Below are 22,334 nucleotides of genomic sequence, written 5' to 3'. Positions count from 1 at the left end.
ATGGGGCAGCCACAGCTTCCCTGGGCAACCTGGGCCAGGCTCTCCCCACCCTCACACTCCACAATTCCCTCCTCATGTCTCACCTCAATCTCCCTCTGCCACTTTTCATCCATCCCCCCTTGTCCTCTCCCTTCCTGCCCTTGTCCCAAGTCCCTCCCCAGCTTTCCTGGAGCCCCTTCAGGCACTGGAAGCTGCTCTAAGGTCTCCCTGGAGCCTTCTCTTCTCCGGGGTGAACACCCCAACTCTCCCAGCCTGTCCCCAGAGCAGAGCTGCTCCAGCCCCGGGCTCCTTTCCCCTCGGATCTGCCGGGCTCCAGACCTTTACAAGGCAGGCCATGTCTGAGTTTGCTCGGGGGATTTATTTTTTTTTTTTTGTCTTTTGTCCCTGCCTTTGCAAGTTGTGCGGATCTTGTGCGGGCTCAATGGGGAGGAGATTGTGTAATGAGGGAGGAGGGGACAGGCCGGGCTTTGCAGTCGGTCCCTCGGTAAGAATCTAAGGCAGGAAACAAAGGCTTGAGCTGCACATGGAGAGCAGCAGCACCTGGCCCCTCCGGAGCTGCTCCGCGCCCCCCAAGTGTGAATAACCCCCCTGGGGCCTGGGTCTGCTCGTCCCGCCTCTCGGGGCTGGTTTTGTTAGTGCCGAGGCGGGCGCAGCAGGGAATGGTGGGGCTTTAGATTGTGTAATGAGGGAGGAGGGGACAGGCCGGGCTTTGCAGTCGGTCCCTCGGTAAGAATCTAAGGCAGGAAACAAAGGCTTGAGCTGCACATGGAGAGCAGCAGCACCTGGCCCCTCCGGAGCTGCTCCGCGCCCCCCAAGTGTGAATAACCCCCCTGGGGCCTGGGTCTGCTTGTCCCGCCTCTCGGGGGTGGTTTTGTTAGTGCCGAGGCGGGCGCAGCAGGGAATGCCGTGGGGCTTTTGATGGACGAGCATGGAAAATCCGTTGCAACTTCGCAGTCGCCTTGTTTGTCCGAGCACGGCCTGTGTGAAAGGCCCTGATTCAGGACCCAGCGCTCCCGGTACCGGGCTCTGCAGGGTGATGTAGAACAGCTTGGGTTTTGCAGCTTTGTTCCAAGATGTCTCTCTTCTGGGTTTCTTCGAAGTCTTTGTGTACCAAAAACAGGAGTGCAGAGCAAAACTCGTGCTCTGGAGAGGAAGGAGATACCTCTCGTATTGTGTAAAGAGCAGAGAGTCGTTTGAACAACACTCAGAGTTCAGAAATGCTGCTTTCCTGTTTCTGTGCCGGGTTGGGCAGCGAGCAGTCCTGCTGCTCACGCTTGGGGGTGGTTTTCTGGCTGCTTTTTTTTTCCTCCCTTCCCTTCCTGCTTTGACCCTCGGGGGTGTCTTGAGGTGCCCTCAGGGGCTGTGTCACACCCAGCAGCTCCAGAGCACACCAGCCACTTCCTTTCCCTTTGTGTCCCATGAGCAACTTTACTGTCACTTTGAGTTGCAGCTTTGTTCCCCTCTCTGCTATTGCTCCAGAGAGGCTTGGTTTATGGTATTGCCTTTTTTCAAGACATAATCGCAATAAAAGTTTTTTCTTATGAACATTTCAGTGCCTTTCCTTTGGGCCAAGCATCCCCAGGAAGAGACAGGACTCTGAGTCATCTCAGGTGGGTTTTTTTAGATATATGTGGACTTGCAGTTTTTCAGATCCTTTGCACAGTTCCTAGAACACATCAAACAAAAAAGCTGAAGGGCTATGTTAATTTAAAATACTGTCTTTGAGTGTATCTGGCTCTTGTTCTGGAAGTTACTCTATGCTTCTAAGTGCACAATTCACTGTCATATATTATCTTAAAAATTATCCAGGTACTGAACCATAAATTGTAGCTGCAGATCTTGGCAGAGGAAGCAGTTTTATGTTCTTCGTGGAGCAGGAGTTTCTCTTGGCTTCACTGACAGCAGTGATGGCTCTGGCCTAAAAGCTGCTGGGATTGGTTATTCCTCCTGGATTGAGGCATATAACTCCATTAATATTTTTTTTAAATGGGTTTCAAATTTGAGTCTGGACCCAGTCTCTTCCTGTCTGCTTTTCCTGCTCTGTATCATCATCTGGCCTGAGTGTTCATGCAGCTGTGTAGTTAACTGGTCCAGCTGAGGAATAACCAGTGATAAAGTGTTTCCTCCTCTTCTCCCTATGCTCTAAAGATGGATTATTTTCCCCATCTGCTTAACTGTGCATCTGAATGAATGCTCTCAAGGCTGAGCAGTGGTGTTGAGGAGTAGATGTGGGGCAGGATAAGCAGCTTGGGAGCAACCAGGGCCAGGAGCTTCCTAAGCAGATGCTGTGGGGGGTGAACACAGCTTTTTGGTCAGAAGTCCTTTGGGAGACTTTTTCAGATTTCAGTTTTACTATTAATATTAATATTAACTTTTGGAGAGCTTTAATACTTTGATTGCTTTTCTTTAATCTCTTATTTTGCATCCACAGTCTGACTTCAACTAATTAGTTTGTCAGTGTCCCATACTAGAATTTTTATGCTATTTTTTTCACACCTTTTCCCTAATAAGGGCTTCAGGGAAGCAAATAATATGTTGAAAAGAGGCTTTTTTTCCTTGGAGCCTTTTTTTTTTCCTTTGAGAAGACCCTAGAAAGGTGGTTAGTACCAGCATGAACACCATCACTGTAGGAGGGCAGGGTTTACACTGCTGAAATAGTCACAGTTCTTTCATTCTGGGGCAACTTTATTATTTCAAATTCTTTTTGGCCTTCAAGCAGAAACCTTGCAACAAGTTGCCTGTGTTTCTGGCTTCAGGAATAACAGGAGTTGCCCTTAATCACAGAGCTCAAACTGTCCTAGGGAAGCATTTGAACCTCAAATGAGAGAAATTAAAGGTTATTAAGACGTGTTGTGATGCTGAATGATAATGTGAATGTCCTTTGTGCTTATTGTCTGAATAGTTCTACACTGCAGTCATAATACATTGACTTATTTTTGCTTAATGCATACAAATTTAAAGAGCTCACCTGGCAGTGCTTTTTGTAGTAGTGCAAAAAGTCAAATAATTTTTTAAAAAAACAACAAGGAATTGGGGTAACTTGTGCCTCCTTGCCAGGTTGAAGTCTTTCATGTGAAACCAGGTGTTTAAAAAGAATCTCTCGTTTGTTTTGCCATTAATGAAAGGTTTTCCAGGGGTTTGACCCTCATCTTTGCATCGTTTAAGTCTTGTAATTTTTTGTGGCCTGCCAGAGTTCACTTCTGTTCTTTCTCCTGGTTACTGTGTGATCCTGGAGTTAAATGTTCTAAATGCTACCAAAGCTTTGTCATCAAAACTGGATTTGCTGTTCAGAGGTGGGAAAGGAGTCCAAGGAGTTGTTTTTGGTGCTAGTCAAACAATGAGACTCCTGGGAGAAGAAATTATGCTGGAAAATTAGCATTTATTATTTGAGACACTCAAATGTTAATTTGTCCTGGTTTGAGCCAGGATGAAGCCAAACCAGGACAGGAGCTCATCTGTGCCAGCATCTCCCATGTTAGTTATTGTGTGAATTGCACTATTTTCAGTTCTACCTGGCCTGAATCTTCCTCTTTACATGTAAACATTTTAACATGGTCTGCACTTAATTCCTCTTCCACATGAATCCCAAGAAAGCATTGACGTGAAAGCAGTAAAATCCATGGAGAGTTTAGTCTGAGCTTCCTTCTTGGAAGTCCAAGCACAAGGTTTTGCATCAAGGAAATAAAACTTGCCTCTTGAGTTGCAGCGAGTGCTGGTATTGAAGTCCAGGGGGCTTTAATTTCCCGTCTTCTTTCTTTGCTGTGTTGGTTTTTTCAGCCCAAGTGGTAAGAAGTTTCGGAGCAAGCCCCAGCTGGCCCGTTACCTGGGGAGCTCCATGGACCTGGGCACCTTTGACTTCCGCACAGGAAAGATGTTGATGAATAAAATGAACAAGAACAGACAGAGGATGCGCTACGACTGCTCCAACCAAGCCAAAGTAAGAGCAAGGGGCTGGGGCAGCTTTCCCCTCTGGCTGCTGCTCTGGCCAGACTGGCTCTCAGCTGTGTCTGTGATAGCATGAAAATGCACCTTCTGGTCATGAATGTGGGAAACTGGAGTCGTATGAATCATAGAATCCTAGAGTGGTTTGGGTTGGAAGGGACTTTAAAGACCATCTAGATCCAACCCCCCTGCATGGGCAGGGACACCTCCCACCAGCCCAGGTTGCTCCAAGCCCCATCCAACCTGCCCTTCAACACTGCCAGGGATGGGACAGCCACAGCTTCCCTGGGCAACCTGGGCTAGTGTCTAATAACTATGAGGTAATATTTCTGTTATGGGGTGCTGGGCAAATTCTGCCATTCACTGATTCTTCCACGGTGTCAATGCCACAGAAGAACGGAATCATAGAATGGTGGGGATTGGAAGGGACCTCAAGATCATTGAGTTCAAGCCCCTTGCTTGAGCAGGATCACCTGAGGCAAGTCACACAGAAAGGTGTCCAGATGAGTCTGGAAAGTCTCCAGAGAAGGAGACTCCACAACCTCTCTGGGGAGCCTGTCCCAGGGCTCTGTCACCCTCACAGTGAAGAAGTTCTTCCTCATGTTGGAACTTCCTGGGCTCCAGTTTGAATCCATTGCCCCTCATCCTGTCCCAGGGCACCACTGAAAAGAGTCTAGCCCCTTCTTCTTGACACCCACTTGTCAGATATTTGTAAACATTAATAAGATCCCCCCTCAGTTCTCTCTTCACCAGAATGCACAGCTCCAGATCTCTCAGCCTTTCCTCAATAGACAGATGTTCTAGTCCCATAATTATCCTTATAGGCTCTGTTGGACTCTCTCCAGTCCCTCTCTCTGTCCCTCTTGACCTGGGGAGCCCAGAACTGGACACAACACTCCAGATGTGGTCTCACTAGGGCAGAGTAGAGGAGGACAACCTCCCTTGACCTGCTGGACACACTCTTTTTGATGCTCCCCAGGATGTCATTGGCCTTCCTGGCCACAAGGGCACATTGCTGTCCCATAGAACTTACTGTCCACCAGGACTCTGAGGTCCTTCTCCATGGAGCTGCTTTCCAGAAGGTCAGCCCTGATATTGCAGCAATGCTACATCTGTGGGATCTTCTGCTCCTCCCCTCCTTGGAGTGCAAGGTTGCCTTCTCCACCATGATCTTCTCTAGATCCTCAGGGCTCCAGCTGGCTCCTGTGGCTGTGCAGCAGCTCTGCCCTGCTCTGGCATTTGGTCTTGGGGGATGTTGTGGGGCAGCAGAGGTGAGGAGGTAGCACAGCCTCCCTGGGCTGTCTGTAGGCCACACTGGTATCAGCTTTGGAATTGGTCTAAGGAGGGGATGCATTTGGGGCAAAAAGCTGAAGAGACAAGCGGATAGCAAGGCTAGAACAAAATCAAACAGTTTGGGTTTGGCATCTAGTAGTTTTGATGTTATGGTTTAGTGAGGTGACATTGGCTCAGGTTGTTGTTAAGCTTCATCAGATGCTAAAAACACTTTGGAAGCACAGCATTTGATGTCTGTGCACCTGAACATTAAAGGTGGAAAACAGCATAATGTTACTTTCTAAACATGTCAGCCAGTCGAGGCATCATCACCAGAGTGGCTGGGACACAGAATGGTGGGTGCTATGGTGGTACTTGAAGAGAAACTTGCCTTGCAGCAGAAACCACGTGTCACAGGCTAAAACTTCTGCCCAAACCTTTCAATCAATGCAGTTATCATTGGCTTGTCAATGGATTAACACACAGATGATTCAGAATCCTATTTGTCCTGGATACATCTTTTCTACATCTCATGAATAAATATGTTAAGCAGATGTGGTGTCTGCATCCTCCAGAACAAAGTGTGTCCTGCAGCCATGGCAAGACTTGGATGTTGGATATTGGGAATGAGAAACAGTTTTCCTATGTTCCCGCTAACATAAAATGCAGTCCTGTTGTTGAAGACTTGCTTGTTATGAGCTCCATTTAAAAAGAGTTTTATTAAGAATTGGAGGTAAAAAAGGTGGTCAGGGTTCCAGCTGTGTTGGTTTGTTTCTTGGTGTCCACAACTGGATTTCAACAGAATGGTTTGGAATGGTTTTGGGCTTCAGAAACTGGTTTCTAAATCCTACATCATAGTTTTTCTAGTAATTACAAACATTGTATTAGAATCTTCTGTTTAGTGTCCTAGTGACTCCTCAAAGCTCAGTGTTCTGACTCCTAAAACTCAGTATTCTGCCCTCCTGACGAGAGGCAATGGATTCAAACTGGAGCCCAGGAAGTTCCAGCTCAACATGAGAAAGAGCTTCTTTGCTGTGAGGGTGACAGAGCCCTGGGACAGGCTGCCCAGAGAGGCTGTGGAGTCTCCTTCTCTGGAGACTTTCCAGCCCTGTCTGGATGCCTTTCTGAGTGACCTGCCCTGGTTTTGGTCCTGCTGTGGCAGGGGGGTTGGACTGGATGATCTTCAGAGGTCCCTTCCAACCCCTGACACTCTGTGATAACTTCTGTCAACACTGGACTTAAAACCCGTGTGTGTAAAGAAGAGTGAGAGGAGGGCCAGTGTGTCAAGTAGAATGTGAAAGACTGGAAAACTGAACTTGTTTGGTCTGAGGTAAGACTTGAATATAGTTACACATTTTTAACAAACTTAACTTAGCTTGAGATCAGAGAGGTTTTGGAGTCCATGAACTCTTTTCCCTGCTGTACATCTTGATGGTTTTAGGAGCGTTTTAATAAATTCTAAATATTTTTTGTGGGTTTTTCCTCCCCTCCCCTCTCTCCTTTTGTTTGAAATACTTAGGGGAAGCCTGATTTGAACACAGCACTGCCTGTCAGACAGACAGCCTCCATATTCAAACAGCCTGTCACAAAGATCACCAATCATCCCAGCAATAAGGTGAAGAGTGATCCTCAGAAAGCTGTGGACCAGCCCCGGCAGGTAAGGCTTGAAGCTGAGAAGCTGCTTCTCCAGAGCTAAGAAACTCCTGGGTTTGCTGCTGGGAATTATATCCCCAAATAAATCAATTTAATTTTCTGATGCTGCCCATATAGTCCATGGTCATTTAAGGTGTCTGATATTTCAGGAACAGGAATTTACAGTGCTCCCAGCTTTTAAAACTAGAACCAAATCATTTCCAATATCCAGTTAATGTGCTGCCTTTGATATCTGGTCTCCAACATTTATTTAGATGACAATTGTTGTGCACTTAAGTCTTCATTTCCTGCATGCTGAAATTATCTGCAAATTTAGACGTTGTAACCACTTTAGGGGGTATTTGCATTGTAATTAGAGTCACTGTCACATGTTCCAATTGTACAAGAATTCTGTGTTCCAGGAAATGCCTGTTCCTGTGCAGACCACATCCAGTGGGGTGTTTGTGATGGTTCCCCCTGCATGGTTCTTTTTTCTGATGCATGTGTCATTTAGTACTTACCTCTACCTGGATTAATAAGGTTGTAAATTCACTTGGAATGTCATTATTAGTACAAAATCACAGTGTTTTTCTCATCGTACTGTGAGAAGGGAATGACACCAACATTAAAGGAAACCTTTCAGCTGAGTTTCATCTAGTGAGAGGATGCAGAAAGTGTCCTTCAGGATGAGGGTGGCTTTGAAGTTGGGCACTGGTAAAATAAGATATACCAGTTCAAAGCAGCCTCTGGAAGACATCTTCATTCCAGGAATATTACCTGGAGCTGACAGGCTGTTGCCTCCATAGAGGTCACACCAGGGGTTCTGTGAAGCCTTCCTTGCACTGAGTCCATCTTCATCTTTTGGAAACTGGATGTTCAGCTTCATGAGTCAGCTCAGGCACTGTCACTGGTATCAGTGATCAGGGCATGTATCACAGAAAGGTTTGGGTGGGAAGGGACCTTAAAGACCACTTAGTCCCACCCCCCCTGCATGGGCAGGGACACCTCCCACCAGCCCAGGCTGCTCCAAGCCCCATCCAACCTGCCCTTCAACACTGCCAGGGATGGGGCAGCCACAGCTTCCCTGGGCAACCTGGGCCAGGCTCTCACCACCCTCACCCTCCACAATTCTCTCCTCATGTCTCACCTCAATCTCCCTCTGCCAGTTGTCATCCATCCCTCCTTGTCCTCTCACTACAGATGGTCCATGGGGGTTGTTCCCTGCTGTCAGATGTTGGCAGACCCCACCCATAGTAAATCCAATATCCCAGTGTCTGCAGTTGTGTCCTTTGGTGGTAAAGCAGGTGCTTTGTGTAGCTGTCAATTCCATTTTTGCTTTGTGCCAATAAACACATTTCTTTGATGCCAGCTCTTCTGGGAGAAGAAATTAAGTGGACTGAATGCTTTTGACATTGCAGAGGAGCTGGTGAAAACAATGGACCTTCCAAAAGGTTTACAAGGTAATCAGAGTCTGCCCTTCACTCCCGGGGTGGCTTTTTGATACCAATCTGTGGTGATCTGAAGGAATTTTGTGTGACCTCCCTGGTCTTCAGTGCTCCTCAGTGCTGTGGAGCAGGAACTCTTGAGTTCTCTTGCTGGGAGGATCAGTGCCCCTTGTCCTCAGGGGATACTGAAGTAAAAGCTTCTGGACTCTTTTTTTTGTTGTTGTTTTTTTTTTTTAATTCCAGTTAATTTTCCAGAAGCAGACTGGGAATAGCATCCATTCCCAATGTGCTGAGGGCCCCAAAACTTCCCATCCCTTCTCCCCCAGCCCCCCTCTAACCCTGTCCCCTAATAACTCCCACCTACTCCCCCAGTGACCAGATGACCCTGTGTCACTGCCTGTTGGCCCCATGTGCTGCTCTTCCTCTTCTGCAGTGCTGATCCTGCTTTTTCTTCCCATTCTGCAGGGGTTGGACCTGGCTGCACTGATGAAACCCTTCTCTCTGCTATTGCCAGTGCCCTGCACACCAGCACCATGCCCATCACAGGGCAACTCTCTGCAGCTGTGGAGAAGAACCCTGGAGTGTGGTTGAACACCTCCCAGCCTCTTTGCAAAGCTTTTATGGTGACAGATGAAGATATTAGGTATTAACTAGAAATATCATTTTTTATCTTGGAGCAAAGTTTCCTCTGGTAAAACTGAACCCCCTCTTTTTCTTTTTTAATGGCAAGATTTAATGTCTGGTGTCTGTGGCTCATGGAGTTAATTTGAATGTCTTATTATCAGTAGAGTAGAAAAAAATTTACACCAGCTGCTCTGATACAAACTTGTATTTTAAGCCTTTTTTATTTAGACCTCAGTTACTCTGAGGTTTCAGGTTTGTGTTTGTTTTTCATGTCAGAGTGTGTCTCCTTGTATTGGAAAAGGTGTCTGGATTTGAATAACCTTGATTAGAGCACCTGTAATTAAAGAAAGTATTGGAGGAATCCTGCACAGTGCAAGCTGATTCTCTTCATCTTAATCTATCTCTGCAGAGGACCAAATAAAAGCAATAACTGTTGTGGTGGCAGCAAACAAGGATGCAATTTATTTAGATATAGTTTGCTTTCAGTAATTATGTTGCTTAATCAACATGGGTCAAATTCAGCTTGAAGCACTTGGTAGAGAACTCAATATACCAAATATACCTGAGAGCACCCAACCTTGCATTAACAGTGTTTAAAGGTAATAATTACTTTAACTGTGACTGGTAAATCTTTTTTAATTACAGGATGACTTTTTGTGCTTGATTTATACATGAATGACCAGGGAAAAAAATGATCTGTTCATCCCATGATTATTTCCTGTGGCTGAAATGAAATAGTATCCCCATGAGCCACAGACTTTCCTATGACTGGACAGGAAAGGAGCTGTAAAATTGAAGTTGGGACTCCAAAGGAGGATGAGCAAAAAGATTGAAATTGTGAGGAGTTTGATTGGCTCATGTTTGGAAATCTGAGGAGGGTAGACTCTGGCTTTTTCTTGTTTAAATTAATATTAGTACTAGGAATTTTTTAAAAAGTCTCTAGTCAGGTGCTAAATTAGGCAGATTTCAGCCAGAATTACAAATGGTACAATCAACTAAGCACCTGAGAAAACAGAAATAGGAGAAATATTAGAAACTATAATAATAATAGAAAATATTGGGAGACTTTTTAAATATTAGAAAAAAATAGAAAGAATATAAAATACTGGGGAACTTTTTCAAGTGTTTCTTTTAGCTTCACTTTTAATATCATGCCAGGCAATTCTTTTACATTGTGGTTCTTAGAGGGCTCTTTCAAAGCCTTGCTGGTCTGCCCAGCCTGGTGTGTGAGGGATTGAAGGATTCCTCTCCCCTGGAAGAGGCAGGTCTGAGGGTTGATGTGGATGTTGGTTGGTTTGGGGCAGGAAGCAAGAGGAGCTGGTGCAGCAGGTGCGGAAGAGGCTGGAGGAGGCCCTGATGGCTGACATGCTTGCCCATGTAGAGGAGATAGCAAGAGATGGGGAGGCTCCCTCAGAGAAGGAAGGAGGTGAGGAAGAAGGAGAAGAGGAAGAGGAGGAGGAGGAGCAGGACCATGAGCAGGAGATGGAGAACGTATAGTCCAGGTAACATGACACGTCCTTTCTCACCTTAAGCTGCTCCTCACTGAAGGCAGCAAAGACTGCAGAAACAACCTGAAAGGATCTTGACCTTTGCTTTTTTGAAGTGCACTTTAAAAAGTGCACATGTAGCCATGTTTACAGGGAAAAAAAATACAAAATATTTTGGTGTGCTGTGATGTCTGGTGGGGGCTTTTATTGTCCTGGCATGTTCTGTACCTTCTGTGTCAGATGGGCTAAATGTGTAACCCAAACCTGTATGTAAATGCTTGAAGGATTCTGTCTTAAGAGTGGATCAGGTCTTAAAAAATTGTCATCTGATGCTCATTTTTTCCCTCTATTTATTTATTACTTCTTACAGTAGGCAAGGGGACACTGGGCAGAGAGGGCAGCTGCCATCTCATGGACTTGGTTTCTCCCTCTACCTGCTTTTTTCTCTCATTTTTTGCTTTTTTAGTGAGCATTTGTTGCAGGGTATGTCAGAGACAACTTGTGTGGTCTTTATAAAATAATGTTTGTAGAAAGCTAGAAAAAAGCAACCTGACCATCAGTAGAGGAAAGCTGCTAAAAAACTTTATATGAGGCAGGAATTTATAAACTGAAATTAACAGAAGAACAAATCTATTAAAAATCTAGGAACACCTGGGAAATTGAAGGTAGCACAGCAGGAGTAACTGCCCTTCAACACTGCCAGGGATGGGGCAGCCACAGCTTCCCTGGGCAACCTGTCCCAGTGTCTTTCCTTGCTGTGTTCCTTTCCTGTCTCCCCCACCAGGAGCACTGGATGTATCATCAGTGCAGCTCGTGCAGGAAGATGAAAACAGAACTCACTGATTTTAATATTTGATCATTTGAAGTTTTAGCCTAAGAAAAGCAGTTAGTGTGCTGTCCCTGAAACAGGGTAGCCAATACCCTGGGTGCTTCATTATGGAGACTGCAGTGCCTGGGAGGAAGAATCAAGAATGTGGAGGAGGGGAGAAAAAAAAAAAAAGAGGATTTTTAGGTTGAAAAGCAGAAAAGCAGCTTCTTTGGGGGAGGTGGCAGCTGTGGTTCAGGTAGAAGGAAGTGTGATTTATGTTGCAGCCCTTCAAGGTGGAAGGTTGATTATAACATGGAATCTGTTTGGCCTTTGGGAGATACCATCTATCTGGGCTCTGTATATTGCCCTGTTTTACCACATCACAAGCAGTAGCTTTATTTGGACAGTGAGTGTCTTGCATTCCATCCTACTACAAAGGTCTGGCAACAGCAAAGCAGCAGGACAAGCTGAAGGTGGAAACCAAGAGATAAAGAAATGTTATGGCAATGGTGCTTTATTCTTTTAAGGGTTCACTTGCTAGAAGGATATACAAAGTTCTTCTTGACTTACAAGGTCTTTTTTCTCTTCCTTTTAGGGAGTTCCATCTAAGAATTCCCAGTATAAACCTGATCAGCAGGGTCAGCACAACTATTTACAAAGCCAAGAGTGTCTGCTGAGTGAACTGCACCAACAGTGCAACTGTACCTGTGAGCATTTTGATCTACACTTCAGGAAACGTTGAGAAGCTGATGGTTCATTAATTGCTGGGTAGTTTTGAAGATGGAACTTGACTAAACTCTACTCCCCCTCCTTTTTTTTAAAGGGGTAGGGTAATGGGGAATGCAAAAGTGGGAGGGAATAAAGGAATATAAAACAGTGGGAGGGAAAACACTAGGAACCAAATTTCCTGTCCTTTTTTGTTGTTGTGGGTCAGTGATAGATGATACATTTTTAAGCTTTTCTATCAAAGTACATTTAACCATGACCCATAGAAACAATTTTCTCTCCAACACAAGTGAGAGATGCTGTTTCACTCCTTGGCTGCTCTGCTGCCTGTTTGAACCAGACTGTAGGGAGGTCATTTGGTGGTGGGGATGGTCATTCCACGTGGCAGTTCACTGCTTGTCCTTCTCCTCACAAGACCACATTGGTCTTGGAAGTGTAGTCTCAGAGATGAACTGCTAGTGCCTCTTCCACCCGAGATTTTGATTAGTAGGGGAAGTTACACTAGAGGAATTGGCCTTGCAATCCATTTTTCAGTCAGTTCCAGCACCACAGGGAGGGCACAACCCTGCAGGGTTTGGTGCAGAGCTGTGTGTACGTCTGGGTGTAGCCAAATCAGAGCTGTGAAGAGAAACATCCCCACTCTGTGGTATGATCTGCTTTGGTTTAAGTCTGGTCTGAAGGACCTTCTCAACTGGGAATGGAAGCACAACTGATTTCTGACTGAAAATGAGGAAAACTTCCTCCTTTCTCTTCTGGTGCCAAGAACCCTGCCCTTCAGTGTGTGTGGAGGGAAGGGGATCCATTCCAATAGGTGTGTCTACACATCTGCTTTCCTGTGCAGTAATGTTCTGACCTCTTTTAAAACAAGAAAGGAAAAAGGTTGATTTTTTTCTATACTTGATAAATTTAAAGCTTTTTATTAAGTATTAAATCTTTCTTATTTGCATGTGCAGTGAAGTGACCAGCATTTTGTGCCCTAAAATGAAATGATGTGAAACCTGCCTTAATGTGTTTATAAGTATTTGGCTTCACCATGGGTACCTTGATTGATTCCTCAGTCTCTTCTAGTACATCTGTGAGCATATTGGAGTAACTTGTGGCTAAAAAATGGATTTATCTGGGGAGGAAGAACAGGAAGAGGGGAGGAAGGTGTGAGTTTATAGTTTGGAGAATGTGTTGACTAAGTTGAAAAAGTTATTTTAGTCTTAGGGTATCCATTGCATAATTCATCTGTGGACATCTCAGCTGAGAGAACAGTATAAAGTGGTGGATTAAATATTGTGCCACCAACCAATTGTGCAAGTTGTTGGTATCCCAAAACTTGGGGAAGAAAGTAGCTCCCAGAGCCTTTATCATGTAAGAGTGCTTAGCAGTGCCAGCAAGGGACCAGGGGAATTGCCTGGAAAGGAATAGCCTTTGGGAATAGTTCAACTTAGTGACCTGAATAGGTTTCAGCTCCTTGAAAAAGATCCTATGCCAAAGTCATTGGTTCTAGATTAACTCTTTTTCTGAAAAAAATTGAAAATACAAAGTTATTTGATCTTGCTCATTTGGAGTCCTGCAAGAAGACTGAGCTGTACTTTGCTGCTGCTCTATCAGGTGTTGCTTTGGGAAACTTTACCTGGTACTGCAGCCAGTGAAAATTATTTTCCTTTTTGAACAGTCTGTTATGGTTATTATTCTGTACATCTGTTCTCTTGTAACTCGTTGTGTTGAATTAAATGTTTCTTACAAAGTAAAGAAGGTTTTTTGGGCTACACCCCTGCCAGTTATTTCAGTGAAGATGCACTTGGATTTTTGCTGGAGGCTCCATTTTGAGGTTTGGAGCTCCTGGGAGAGACCCCACCTGGAGAACTGGGTCCAGTTCTGGAGCCCCCAACACAAGAAAGATTTGGAGCTGTTGGAGAGAGTCCAGAGGAGCCACAGAGAGGATTTGCAAGCCTGGAGCAGCTCTGCTCTGGAGCCAGGCTGGGGGAGTTGGGGTGTTCAGCCTGGAGAAGAGAAGGCTCCAGGGAGACCTGAGAGCAGCTTCCAATGCCTGAAGGGGCTCCAGGAAAGCTGGGGAGGGGCTTGGGACAAGGGCAGGGAGGGAGAGGACAAGGGGGGATGGATGAAAACTGGCAGAGGGAGATTGAGGGGAGACATGAGGAGGGAATTGTGGAGTGTGAGGGTGGTGAGAGCCTGGCCCAGGTTGCCCAGGGAAGCTGTGGCTGCCCCATCCCTGGCAGTGTTGAAGGGCAGGTTGGATGGGGCTTGGAGCAGCCTGGGCTGGTGGGAGGTGTCCCTGCCCATGCAGGGGGGTTGGGACTGGAGGATCCCTTCCAACCCATTCCATGATAGTGGGACCTAGCAGAGGGAAATGCATCATGAAACTCCTCCTTGCTGCAAAGTGTTCTTGTGTCCTCACCAAGTAAGAGGCTGTCAGGGTGTGCTGTCTCACAGGCAAGTTACTGATATGGTCCTTGGAATCTCAACTCCAGCAGTTTTCAACCCATACTAGGGGTGTTCTTCTGACCATGGGGATCTTGTTCTGACTATTTCTTTTTAAAAACTTGCTTTATGTCTAGTGATGACTTTGCTTCTCTTTGAATATTCTAATGAACATTGTAAGCACACGTGGCACCAAACTTAGATGATTGAGATGTTGATACTAATATTTTGATGCCTTGAATATCAAGTTTGAATTGCAGCCAACTTGTAAGCCAACTCTTGTTTCTACCACTCTCCTTTCCTTGCCCAGCTCTTGCTTTCCTTCAGTCCTTTAAAACATTGAATTAATGTTAGCATTCCTATGGAGAAGTTGATTGTTCCAAGTACCAAAAGGGGCCCAGGACTTCAGGTCACATCCAAAGAAGCTTAAATAACTTTACCTGCTTATCCAGACAGGTAAGTAAATATTCCTTTAAAATTACCTTTCTCATGTTGCTGCAATAACTGGATTAGTTTGTCTTATCACAGCCATGGAGGTGACTGCTGGGCACACAGTGCTCTGCCCTGTGTCCCCAGGATGGAGAAGGCAGTTGTCACTGGGGGTGGTTCTTGTTAAGGAAATGATGAGTAAAGAACATATTTAAGACAAGTGATTGAGTGGAACTGGGGCAAAACCTCATAGGTTGGTTTGGGTTGGAAGGGACCTTAAAGATCATCCAGTCCCACCCCCTGCATGGGCAGGGACACCTCCCACCAGCCCAGGTTGCTCCAAGCCCCATCCAACCTGCCCTTCAACACTGCCAGGGATGGGGCAGCCACAGCTTCCCTGGGCAGCCTGGGCCAGGCTCTCACCACCCTCACAGCAAAGAATTTCCTCCTAAAGTCTAAAACTAACATTAATATACAACATAATATACCTGGAGAAGTACTAGTGAGGGGATGCTTTTGAAACTGGCAACTCTTTCTGTCAGTGGCCTTGACACCTTCCCATGGCCCTCAGCTGTTGTAACTGGGTGTAATTCAGAGCTGCAAGAGGAAACAGCCTTAGGTTTGTCCTGCACACAGTCTGCACTGGTAAATTATTTTAATATTTCCCACTAAAACAATAGTACCAAGCTCTGTGGATGGGCAGTTACCCTGATCTAGTTTAATCCTCTTGGGAGATAACAGATAAGGATATTCTAATGGTCCTTGTGCTGGTTCAGGAAGGGTTGGGACCTGCCCACTGCAGCTCAGGCTTTGCATCCTTTCCTGTGATCAGTGTCATTTTGGATACTTCACCACCCAGACTTCACCAAAGCTGCATTTCTTGTGCTGTGTCATGCTCAGTCAGGTTTTTCTTGTTTTCTCTGGAAACAGCAGCCTGCCTAATTCCAGAGGGCAGTGGTTGGAGGAGGTGGGGGATGGACTGGTTTGCTGGAGGTGGGTAGATAGGAACACTCCAAAGGTGACTTTGTAAAAAGAGCCTCCTTGTTATTTAAAACTTTGATTTTTATCTTGGGCAAAGTGTGTTGGAGCTGTTCCATGAGGATGGCTCAGTTTTTCTTCTCTGTTTTGCACAAGTAGCAGTCAAAGGGAATGTCACTCTCTCCCTGTTTGTGTTGCCAGTGATAGTTTTACTCAATTCCAGTTGGGGGAAATTTTGTGCAATCAGTGAAAAGAAGGAATCTGCATGGATGTTGGTGCAGTCTGGATTTGGCCTGCAGAGCTTTTGTAGGTGGTTCTGCCCAGGAAAAGTGAGCTTGATTCACATCTGACACTGAACTTGCTGAGCTGGCTGTTGAGCAAGAAAAGGGAGGAGTTTTCTTGCTTGTAAACTGAGCACATCGGGAAGGGAAAACAGTCATGAGTGACATGGCTGGACTCTGGGAATGTAGGCACATCCAACCCTGTGTGTGGAGCCTTTGGTGTGGAATTGTTTTCTAGTGATAATCTTACATGGACAACTATTTTGTAATTGCTCTGCTTCCCATGTGAAAGGGGGCTCTCTGAAAGGAACCTTCCAAACCTGAGCTGGGTTTTCATCAGGAAAACTCATTTTAGTTTCTGTGGGAGCTGGGAGCTCAGCCTGTGTTCCAGGCAAACTGCTGCATGAAAGCTTTTCATCAGGGCTGGTTTCTTAGCTGCTAGTCAAGGTGATTTTGCTCCTCTGTAGCCCTCAGAGACTGTCCTGCTGCTCTGTGCTGTAATGTGAGAAAAGGTTGAATGTGAGTCTGAGTGAAGGTTTAAAAAAAAACATCAAATGTGTATATTGCAGCTTTCTTGCTGAAAACTTGTCCAAGCTGGCTGTGGTATTCCAAGGAACAGAGGGAAGGAGCAGCAAGCTGTCCTGGTAAATTCTGTTTGGTCCAGTTAGTATTTGTGGCAGTGGCAGGAGCTCTGCACAGCTCAGGGCTCTCTGGATTTTACAGACTTTTAATCCACTGGCTCTGCTGTACCTGCTGCAGAGCTGCTGGGTCATTGGCTCTGCAGCCACACAGCAGCACCCTCCCTGCTTGAAGATTTTATCCTTCAAAACAGACAAGCTGTTATTTGGGACTTCTTTTCCCAGGCCTGTTCCTGTTGTTGGATTTTCCTTCTCATCTTCTATCCTGAAGTTTCCTGACCTAATACTTATTCCTCCTTGTCCAATTTCACCTTGACTCCTGCTTATCAACTTCTAATTACTCTTTTAAGATCATTATGAGCTATATTCTTGTTTTCCTTCCCTCCTGTTTCCCACTGAGTGTTACCTCTGTGGCAACTGTAACACTTCTGGATAGTGGAATGTGCTTTAGCAAGTAGCCCTTGGTAGCTCTTCCCATGAAGGAGATCAGGTCCTTGCCTCCCTGCAGGCTCCTCAGCAGCGCTCCTGGGCTTGGAGCAGCTGTTGCAAACGGCAGGAGACCCTGGGACCATAAATGCAAGGATTTGCACTTAAAAGAAGCATGGTTGTGTCATCTCCAGCCAGATTCCTCTCTGTCCAGCTCTGTTCCTGGGGTCTGGTACCTCCCTACACACTCAGCCCTTCCTCTCACTCTGTGCCTGGTTACTTGGTGATTTTGTGGTTGGGTTTTTTTTCACTCCTACTCTTTAATACTTTGCAGGAGGTGGATACAGCAGAGCATCTGAAGGGATAACTGGTCTTCTGACTCATGTTCTTTTTTGTCTTGTTCAACCTAGACTGATTCCCTGGTCCCTGAAAAGCAGGTAGGATAACGTGGAAAGGGGGAGGAGACAGGAGAAGGTTTAATGAAAAAGGAGTAAGATTTTCAGGATTAACTCTCGAGTTAGGGAATCCTGTTTGGTTGGGATTATGTCCGTAAGGACAGTCCCCAAGAGTCCAGATGCCCATACAGATCTTTGGATGACACCACTTTTTCCTTGTCAGATAAAATGTATGTTCTTCCCTGTTGTCACTGAACAGGAATTTCAGTGTACCCTGGAATTGCTTCCTGACAGGCTTTCCCTTTGTTGAGGCTCCCAGTGTTTCATACTTCAGCTCTCTGCTTGAAATAAGTGTACAGCTACATGTCAGAAGGTGTTGTGCTCATTCTGCAGCACAGAAAATAATGTCCTGTCTGAGATGTAGTGAGCTGAAAACGGATTTGTTCTCAGATTAGCAGGGATCAACTCGCTCCCCTTGTAGGAGGGAAAACCCTTCATTGTCACTCCCTGACAGGCTGGAGCAGATGAGAGGACACCATAGAACAGCATTTGCTAAATGCTCCTCACAGTGATAGAGCAGCTATGGGGATGAGGAGAAGAAAAAACATGTTGAACTTTGGGATGATCCACCAAATGAGACTTGAGATTGGCAGGGTTGTTGGTGAGCAATCTGCATTTAGGATGGATGAGCACTGACAGCACCAACTGCTGCTGATAAATAATATTTGCTGCATATGGTAAATATATCTTAATATCTTAATGTATAGTGGATTTTCCTTACTTTGCAGAGTAACAAATTGAAATCATCTGAGGTCATGCAGAACTGGAAGAGCAGGGCAGTGAACTGCCTCTTGAATGGTTTGTCTCTGGTGGTAATGTTGAGGAGATGCTTGGCTGTAGGAATCTGGTTTCATCTGTGTGCACCTAGTACAGGTCTTCTGAAAAATGGACCCCAAGTTTGAGCTTTTGGAAGGAGATCACAGAATGGTGGGGATTGGAAGGGACCTCTGAAGATCATTGAGTCCAACCCCCTGCTAGAGCAGGATCACTTGGTGCAGGTCACACAGGAACGTGTCCAGATGGGTCTTGAAAGTCTCCAGAGAAGGAGACTCCACAGCCTCTCTGGGCAGCCTGTCCCAGGGCTCTGTCACCCTCACAGGAAGGAAGTTTCTCCTCATGTTGAAATGGAACTTCCTGGGCTCCAGTTTGAATCCATTGCCCCTCGTCCTATCACAGGAGATGAATCCTGAAAAGTTTTTACTTGGATTTGTTTGTAATTTGGAGCCCATTTCCATGTCCTGGATTAGCCTGTCAAGTACATCTTATTAGTGACCTGAAGGGCTGTAAAACTTGAAAGCTTTTTTTCTTTTTCAAGCTTTTGTCTGATCTACAGTTAGTTCTTTTCCATCAAGTGGCTGCTCCACAACTTCTCAGGTGTTAGAAAGTTTGATTCTTTGCAGGAAATCCAATGCATGACAAAGGGGTTTGCTGGTGGCTTCCCCCAAAGTGCCTTTGCTGTGTGCTGCAGTGACAGGGTGGTGATCGTGAGATTAAGGTAAGAGAAAAAAGCCTGCTTGGCCTGGTGGTGCTGTGAGGGTCATGGTTGTCCATGTTTTGAGTTCTAGCTGGTCAGTTGTAGCATGTGCCTCTGCAGGTTTTGGCTGTCACACTGACATTGAGCATCATCTCCTTGAGCATCTCCATGTGCTGTTCCCCCAGCGCCTTGGGGAGGTGATTGATCTCAGACATAGGTCACTTTCCAAGTTCCAGATCTTGTCAATCTGTCTGGCTCCACCTACATGCAGTGATTCAGCTCCTGATGTGCTGAAATATTCCCTTCCCACACACGAGTAAGGATTTTTTTATAGTTCTTCTCCAAGCTGCACCACCTCTTCCGCACTGAGCTCCAAGCCTGTGTTCTCTGTGGGATGTTTGCATGTGCTGGAACGGGGCAGAAAGCAGAGTTTGAGCTCCTGAAGAGTGAGAGGAGCCACTACAGTAGTTCTCTAAAGCTACTTTTCACCCCTAAACTTTGGATCCTATTTATAGCATTTAGCTGATATGCTGTGATGGAGGGAAATGGAGACCCTGTGGGGGTTTTTTTGCTTGTTGGGGAGGGTGTCTCTGTGTGGTCACTAATCCCCTCGGGGGGTTGGTCTGCAAAAGATGGTCCAGCAGAGCAGACATTCTGGCCAGACTTGTCACTGCCCACTTGAGCTGGAGTAGCAGTGGCTGTTGCAGAACAGCCTGAGGGAGTTTGGTTTGTGTAGCTGTGGTGGGACTGATGACTCTGCTGCAATTATTGCTCCTTTCACCTCTGCTGTGCTTGAGCACAGTGTTCTGTCATTCTCTGTTCATCTCCAGGGGATGGGGTTGGTCACTTTGGGGACACCTTTATTCTGTGGATGATCAGAGACTGAATGATCCCAGCATAGAGGGAGCAGTGGGAGCAAGGTGGGCAAGGTGGAAACCACCCAGAGGGATGGTCTTGGATGCAGCAGGTGCCTCCTCTCGTGTTCAGGGAAGTTGGATCTTCTGTGTTTTGCTAAAGAAACAGAGTGATGCTGAAGAACTTCTCTAATTTGTGTGTTAATTTTCTCTATTAATGGGAGACTTGAGTCTCTTAAAGACCTGCTAATTACTGAGGTTAAAGAATACAAAGGCAATTTGGTGTCATGAGTGAAATTAAAGAGCTAAGAAGGAAGCGTGAGCTAGTTCTGCTGAAAATGGAACAGATCAGAGGCAGAACATCCACAAACCAGGTTTGCCAAAAGCACTTAAAATAACAACTGGCAGGTTCTGGAGGTGGTGTTGGACTTGACTGGTGATTTCCCAAAAGGACTTTCTTGAGTACAGAGCAGGCAAAAATGGCAGGTTCTGGAGTCAGAGCTGCAGTTCCTGAGGGGAGTTTCGGAGCTCAAGTACAAGACACCTCGTGGGGCTTGAGAGATGGGGACGTGGTGGCAAGGAGTGTGGTCACGGACTGGAGTTGGAGCAAGGATGTAAGGAGCCATTCGAGTACAGATGTAGTTTTTTATGTTGGTGCTTGTTACCTGGTGAAGTTGGTAGTGTTGGTCATTAAAGAGAGTTCTGTACATTTTCATAGAATCATAGAGTGGTTTGGGTTGGAAGGGACCTTAAAGACCATCTAGATCCAACTCCCCTGCATGGGCAGGGACACCTCCCACCAGCCCAGGCTCCCCCAAGCCCCATCCAACCTGCCCTTCAACACTGCCAGGGATGGGGCAGCCACAGCTTCCCTGGGCAGCCTGGGCCAGGCTCTCACCACCCTCACACTCCACAATTCCCTCCTCATGTCTCATCTCAATCTCCCTCTGCCACTTTTCATCCATCCCCCCTTGTCCTCTCCCTCCCTGCCCTTGTCCCAAGTCCCTCCCCAGCTTTCCTGGAGCCCCTTCAGGCACTGGAAGGTGCTCTAAGGTCTCCCTGGAGCCTTCTCTTCTCCAGGCTGAACCCCCCGACTCTCCCAGCCCGTCCCCAGATCAGAGCTGCTCCAGCCCTTGGATCTTCTTTGTGGCCTCGTCTGGACTCTCCAGCAGCTCCATGTCCATGTGTTGGGGGCTCCAGACCTCCACACAGGGCTCCAGGAGGGGTCTCACGAGAGCTGAGTAGATGGGGAGAATCCCCTCCCTTGACCTCCTGGCCACGCTGCTTTTGGTGCAGCCCGGGACACTCTGAACATTTTCTTGAAACGGGAGAATCTCGGAGGGTTTGTTTCGTTCTGTCTCAAGCAACAGAAGACCCACTATTTTTAGTAGTTTCGTGAGATATTTCAGCTGAACTAGGTTCAGTATTTTGGGAAGTGAGAGAGGGAGATGTCTCACAGCCAGCTCATGTGGCTCAAACCTGGTTTTGCCACGTCTGTCCCTGGAGAAGAAGCTTCACTCTGCAGTAGGTGCAAGTCCAGAGCCTGTGAGCAGCTAGTGGCACAGGGAATACCAGTCTGGACTGGGAGGATACCCAGAGCTGTGGACCCCACTGAGGAGTCTGGGTGGACACGGGTGATCTCCATGAAATTGAGCTGTGAAAGTTTTGGGGGAAAGCAGAAGTTGCTACAGTTTTCCTCTGCACCAGCCATGCAGAGAGAAGGAGCTGGTGGGACCTCACTGTGGAGACCTCTGATGGCAAAAGAGGAGGAGAGGAACCTGCTTATCCAATTTCATGGAACTTTGCAACAGCTGGAAGGTGTGAGACTTAGTTGGCAGGTAAGAGAAATGGAAAGAAGTAAGGAGGCAGTTCCTGGGGGCTGTGACCTCACTGGAAGGATCCCAGAGATGTTTGAGGTCACCTGTTCAGGGTGTCAGCTTAAAGTCCTTCTCCATGGGAGAGTCACCAGCAAATCTTGGAAGCTCAAGGACCACGTGTCTGTGAGTTTGGGCCACTGACCAGCAGGAGTTAATGTTCTCCAGGCTGGATGAAGTGTGGGCGTTTGGAAGTGGGGATTTATGGACCAGGCACTGGTGGTTCTTGGGATGAAATCCTGAGGTGAATGGTGGGATTGGTCCCAAAGACAGGGGGTTGGGAAAGACAGTTGATGTGAAAGTGGAGAAAACAAAGCTTGAGAGCAGGACCTGTGGAGTGGGAACACTGGGATTTGAGGTGGTGGGTGAGCTGGTACTTGGGTTTGGCAGTGCCTTGCTGAGCTGTGCCTGCTGTGCTGGGAGTTCCTGCAGCCCTTGGGGTCCCTGCGAGCTCTGAAGCAACGGGGAACAAACTTCGGAGGGAGCTGTTCCGTGGGGAGTTCCGGGGGGTCCATCCCAGCGGGGTCCTGCCCTGCTCCCTGCGCCGGGGAGGCTCGGG

At 46.6% G+C, this 22,334-nt stretch overlaps 1 protein-coding gene across 1 annotated transcript; it reads left to right on the top strand.

Moving 5' to 3' along the window:
• The first annotated feature begins 421 nt into the window (after window positions 1–421).
• On the top strand, window positions 422–12,262 carry MBD3 (methyl-CpG binding domain protein 3). The gene is made up of 8 exons (XM_010003428.1): window positions 422–484; window positions 1,847–1,899; window positions 3,763–3,937; window positions 6,734–6,871; window positions 8,216–8,306; window positions 8,757–8,934; window positions 10,220–10,417; window positions 11,806–12,262. The coding sequence occupies exons 1-7, from the start codon at window positions 422–424 to the stop codon at window positions 10,410–10,412; spliced, it is 891 nt and encodes a 296-aa protein (XP_010001730.1). The 3' UTR covers window positions 10,413–10,417; window positions 11,806–12,262.
• Window positions 12,263–22,334: the final 10,072 nt, after the last annotated feature.

This window comes from Chaetura pelagica, unplaced genomic scaffold (assembly GCF_000747805.2).
Source record: "Chaetura pelagica isolate M959 unplaced genomic scaffold, ChaPel_1.0 scaffold498, whole genome shotgun sequence".
NCBI lineage: Eukaryota > Metazoa > Chordata > Aves > Apodiformes > Apodidae > Chaetura > Chaetura pelagica.
This window is presented reverse-complemented; position numbering and strand designations above follow the sequence as displayed.

Bases quoted from the DNA above. Each gene is read 5' to 3' on its own strand.
- MBD3 (XM_010003428.1), top strand. From the start codon at position 422: ATGGGGAGGAGATTGTGTAATGAGGGAGGAGGGGACAGGCCGGGCTTT. The intron at 3,938-6,733 runs GTAAGAGCAAGG...TGAAATACTTAG, and splicing joins ACTGCTCCAACCAAGCCAAA to GGGAAGCCTGATTTGAACAC. The intron at 8,307-8,756 runs GTAATCAGAGTC...CCCATTCTGCAG, and splicing joins CCTTCCAAAAGGTTTACAAG to GGGTTGGACCTGGCTGCACT.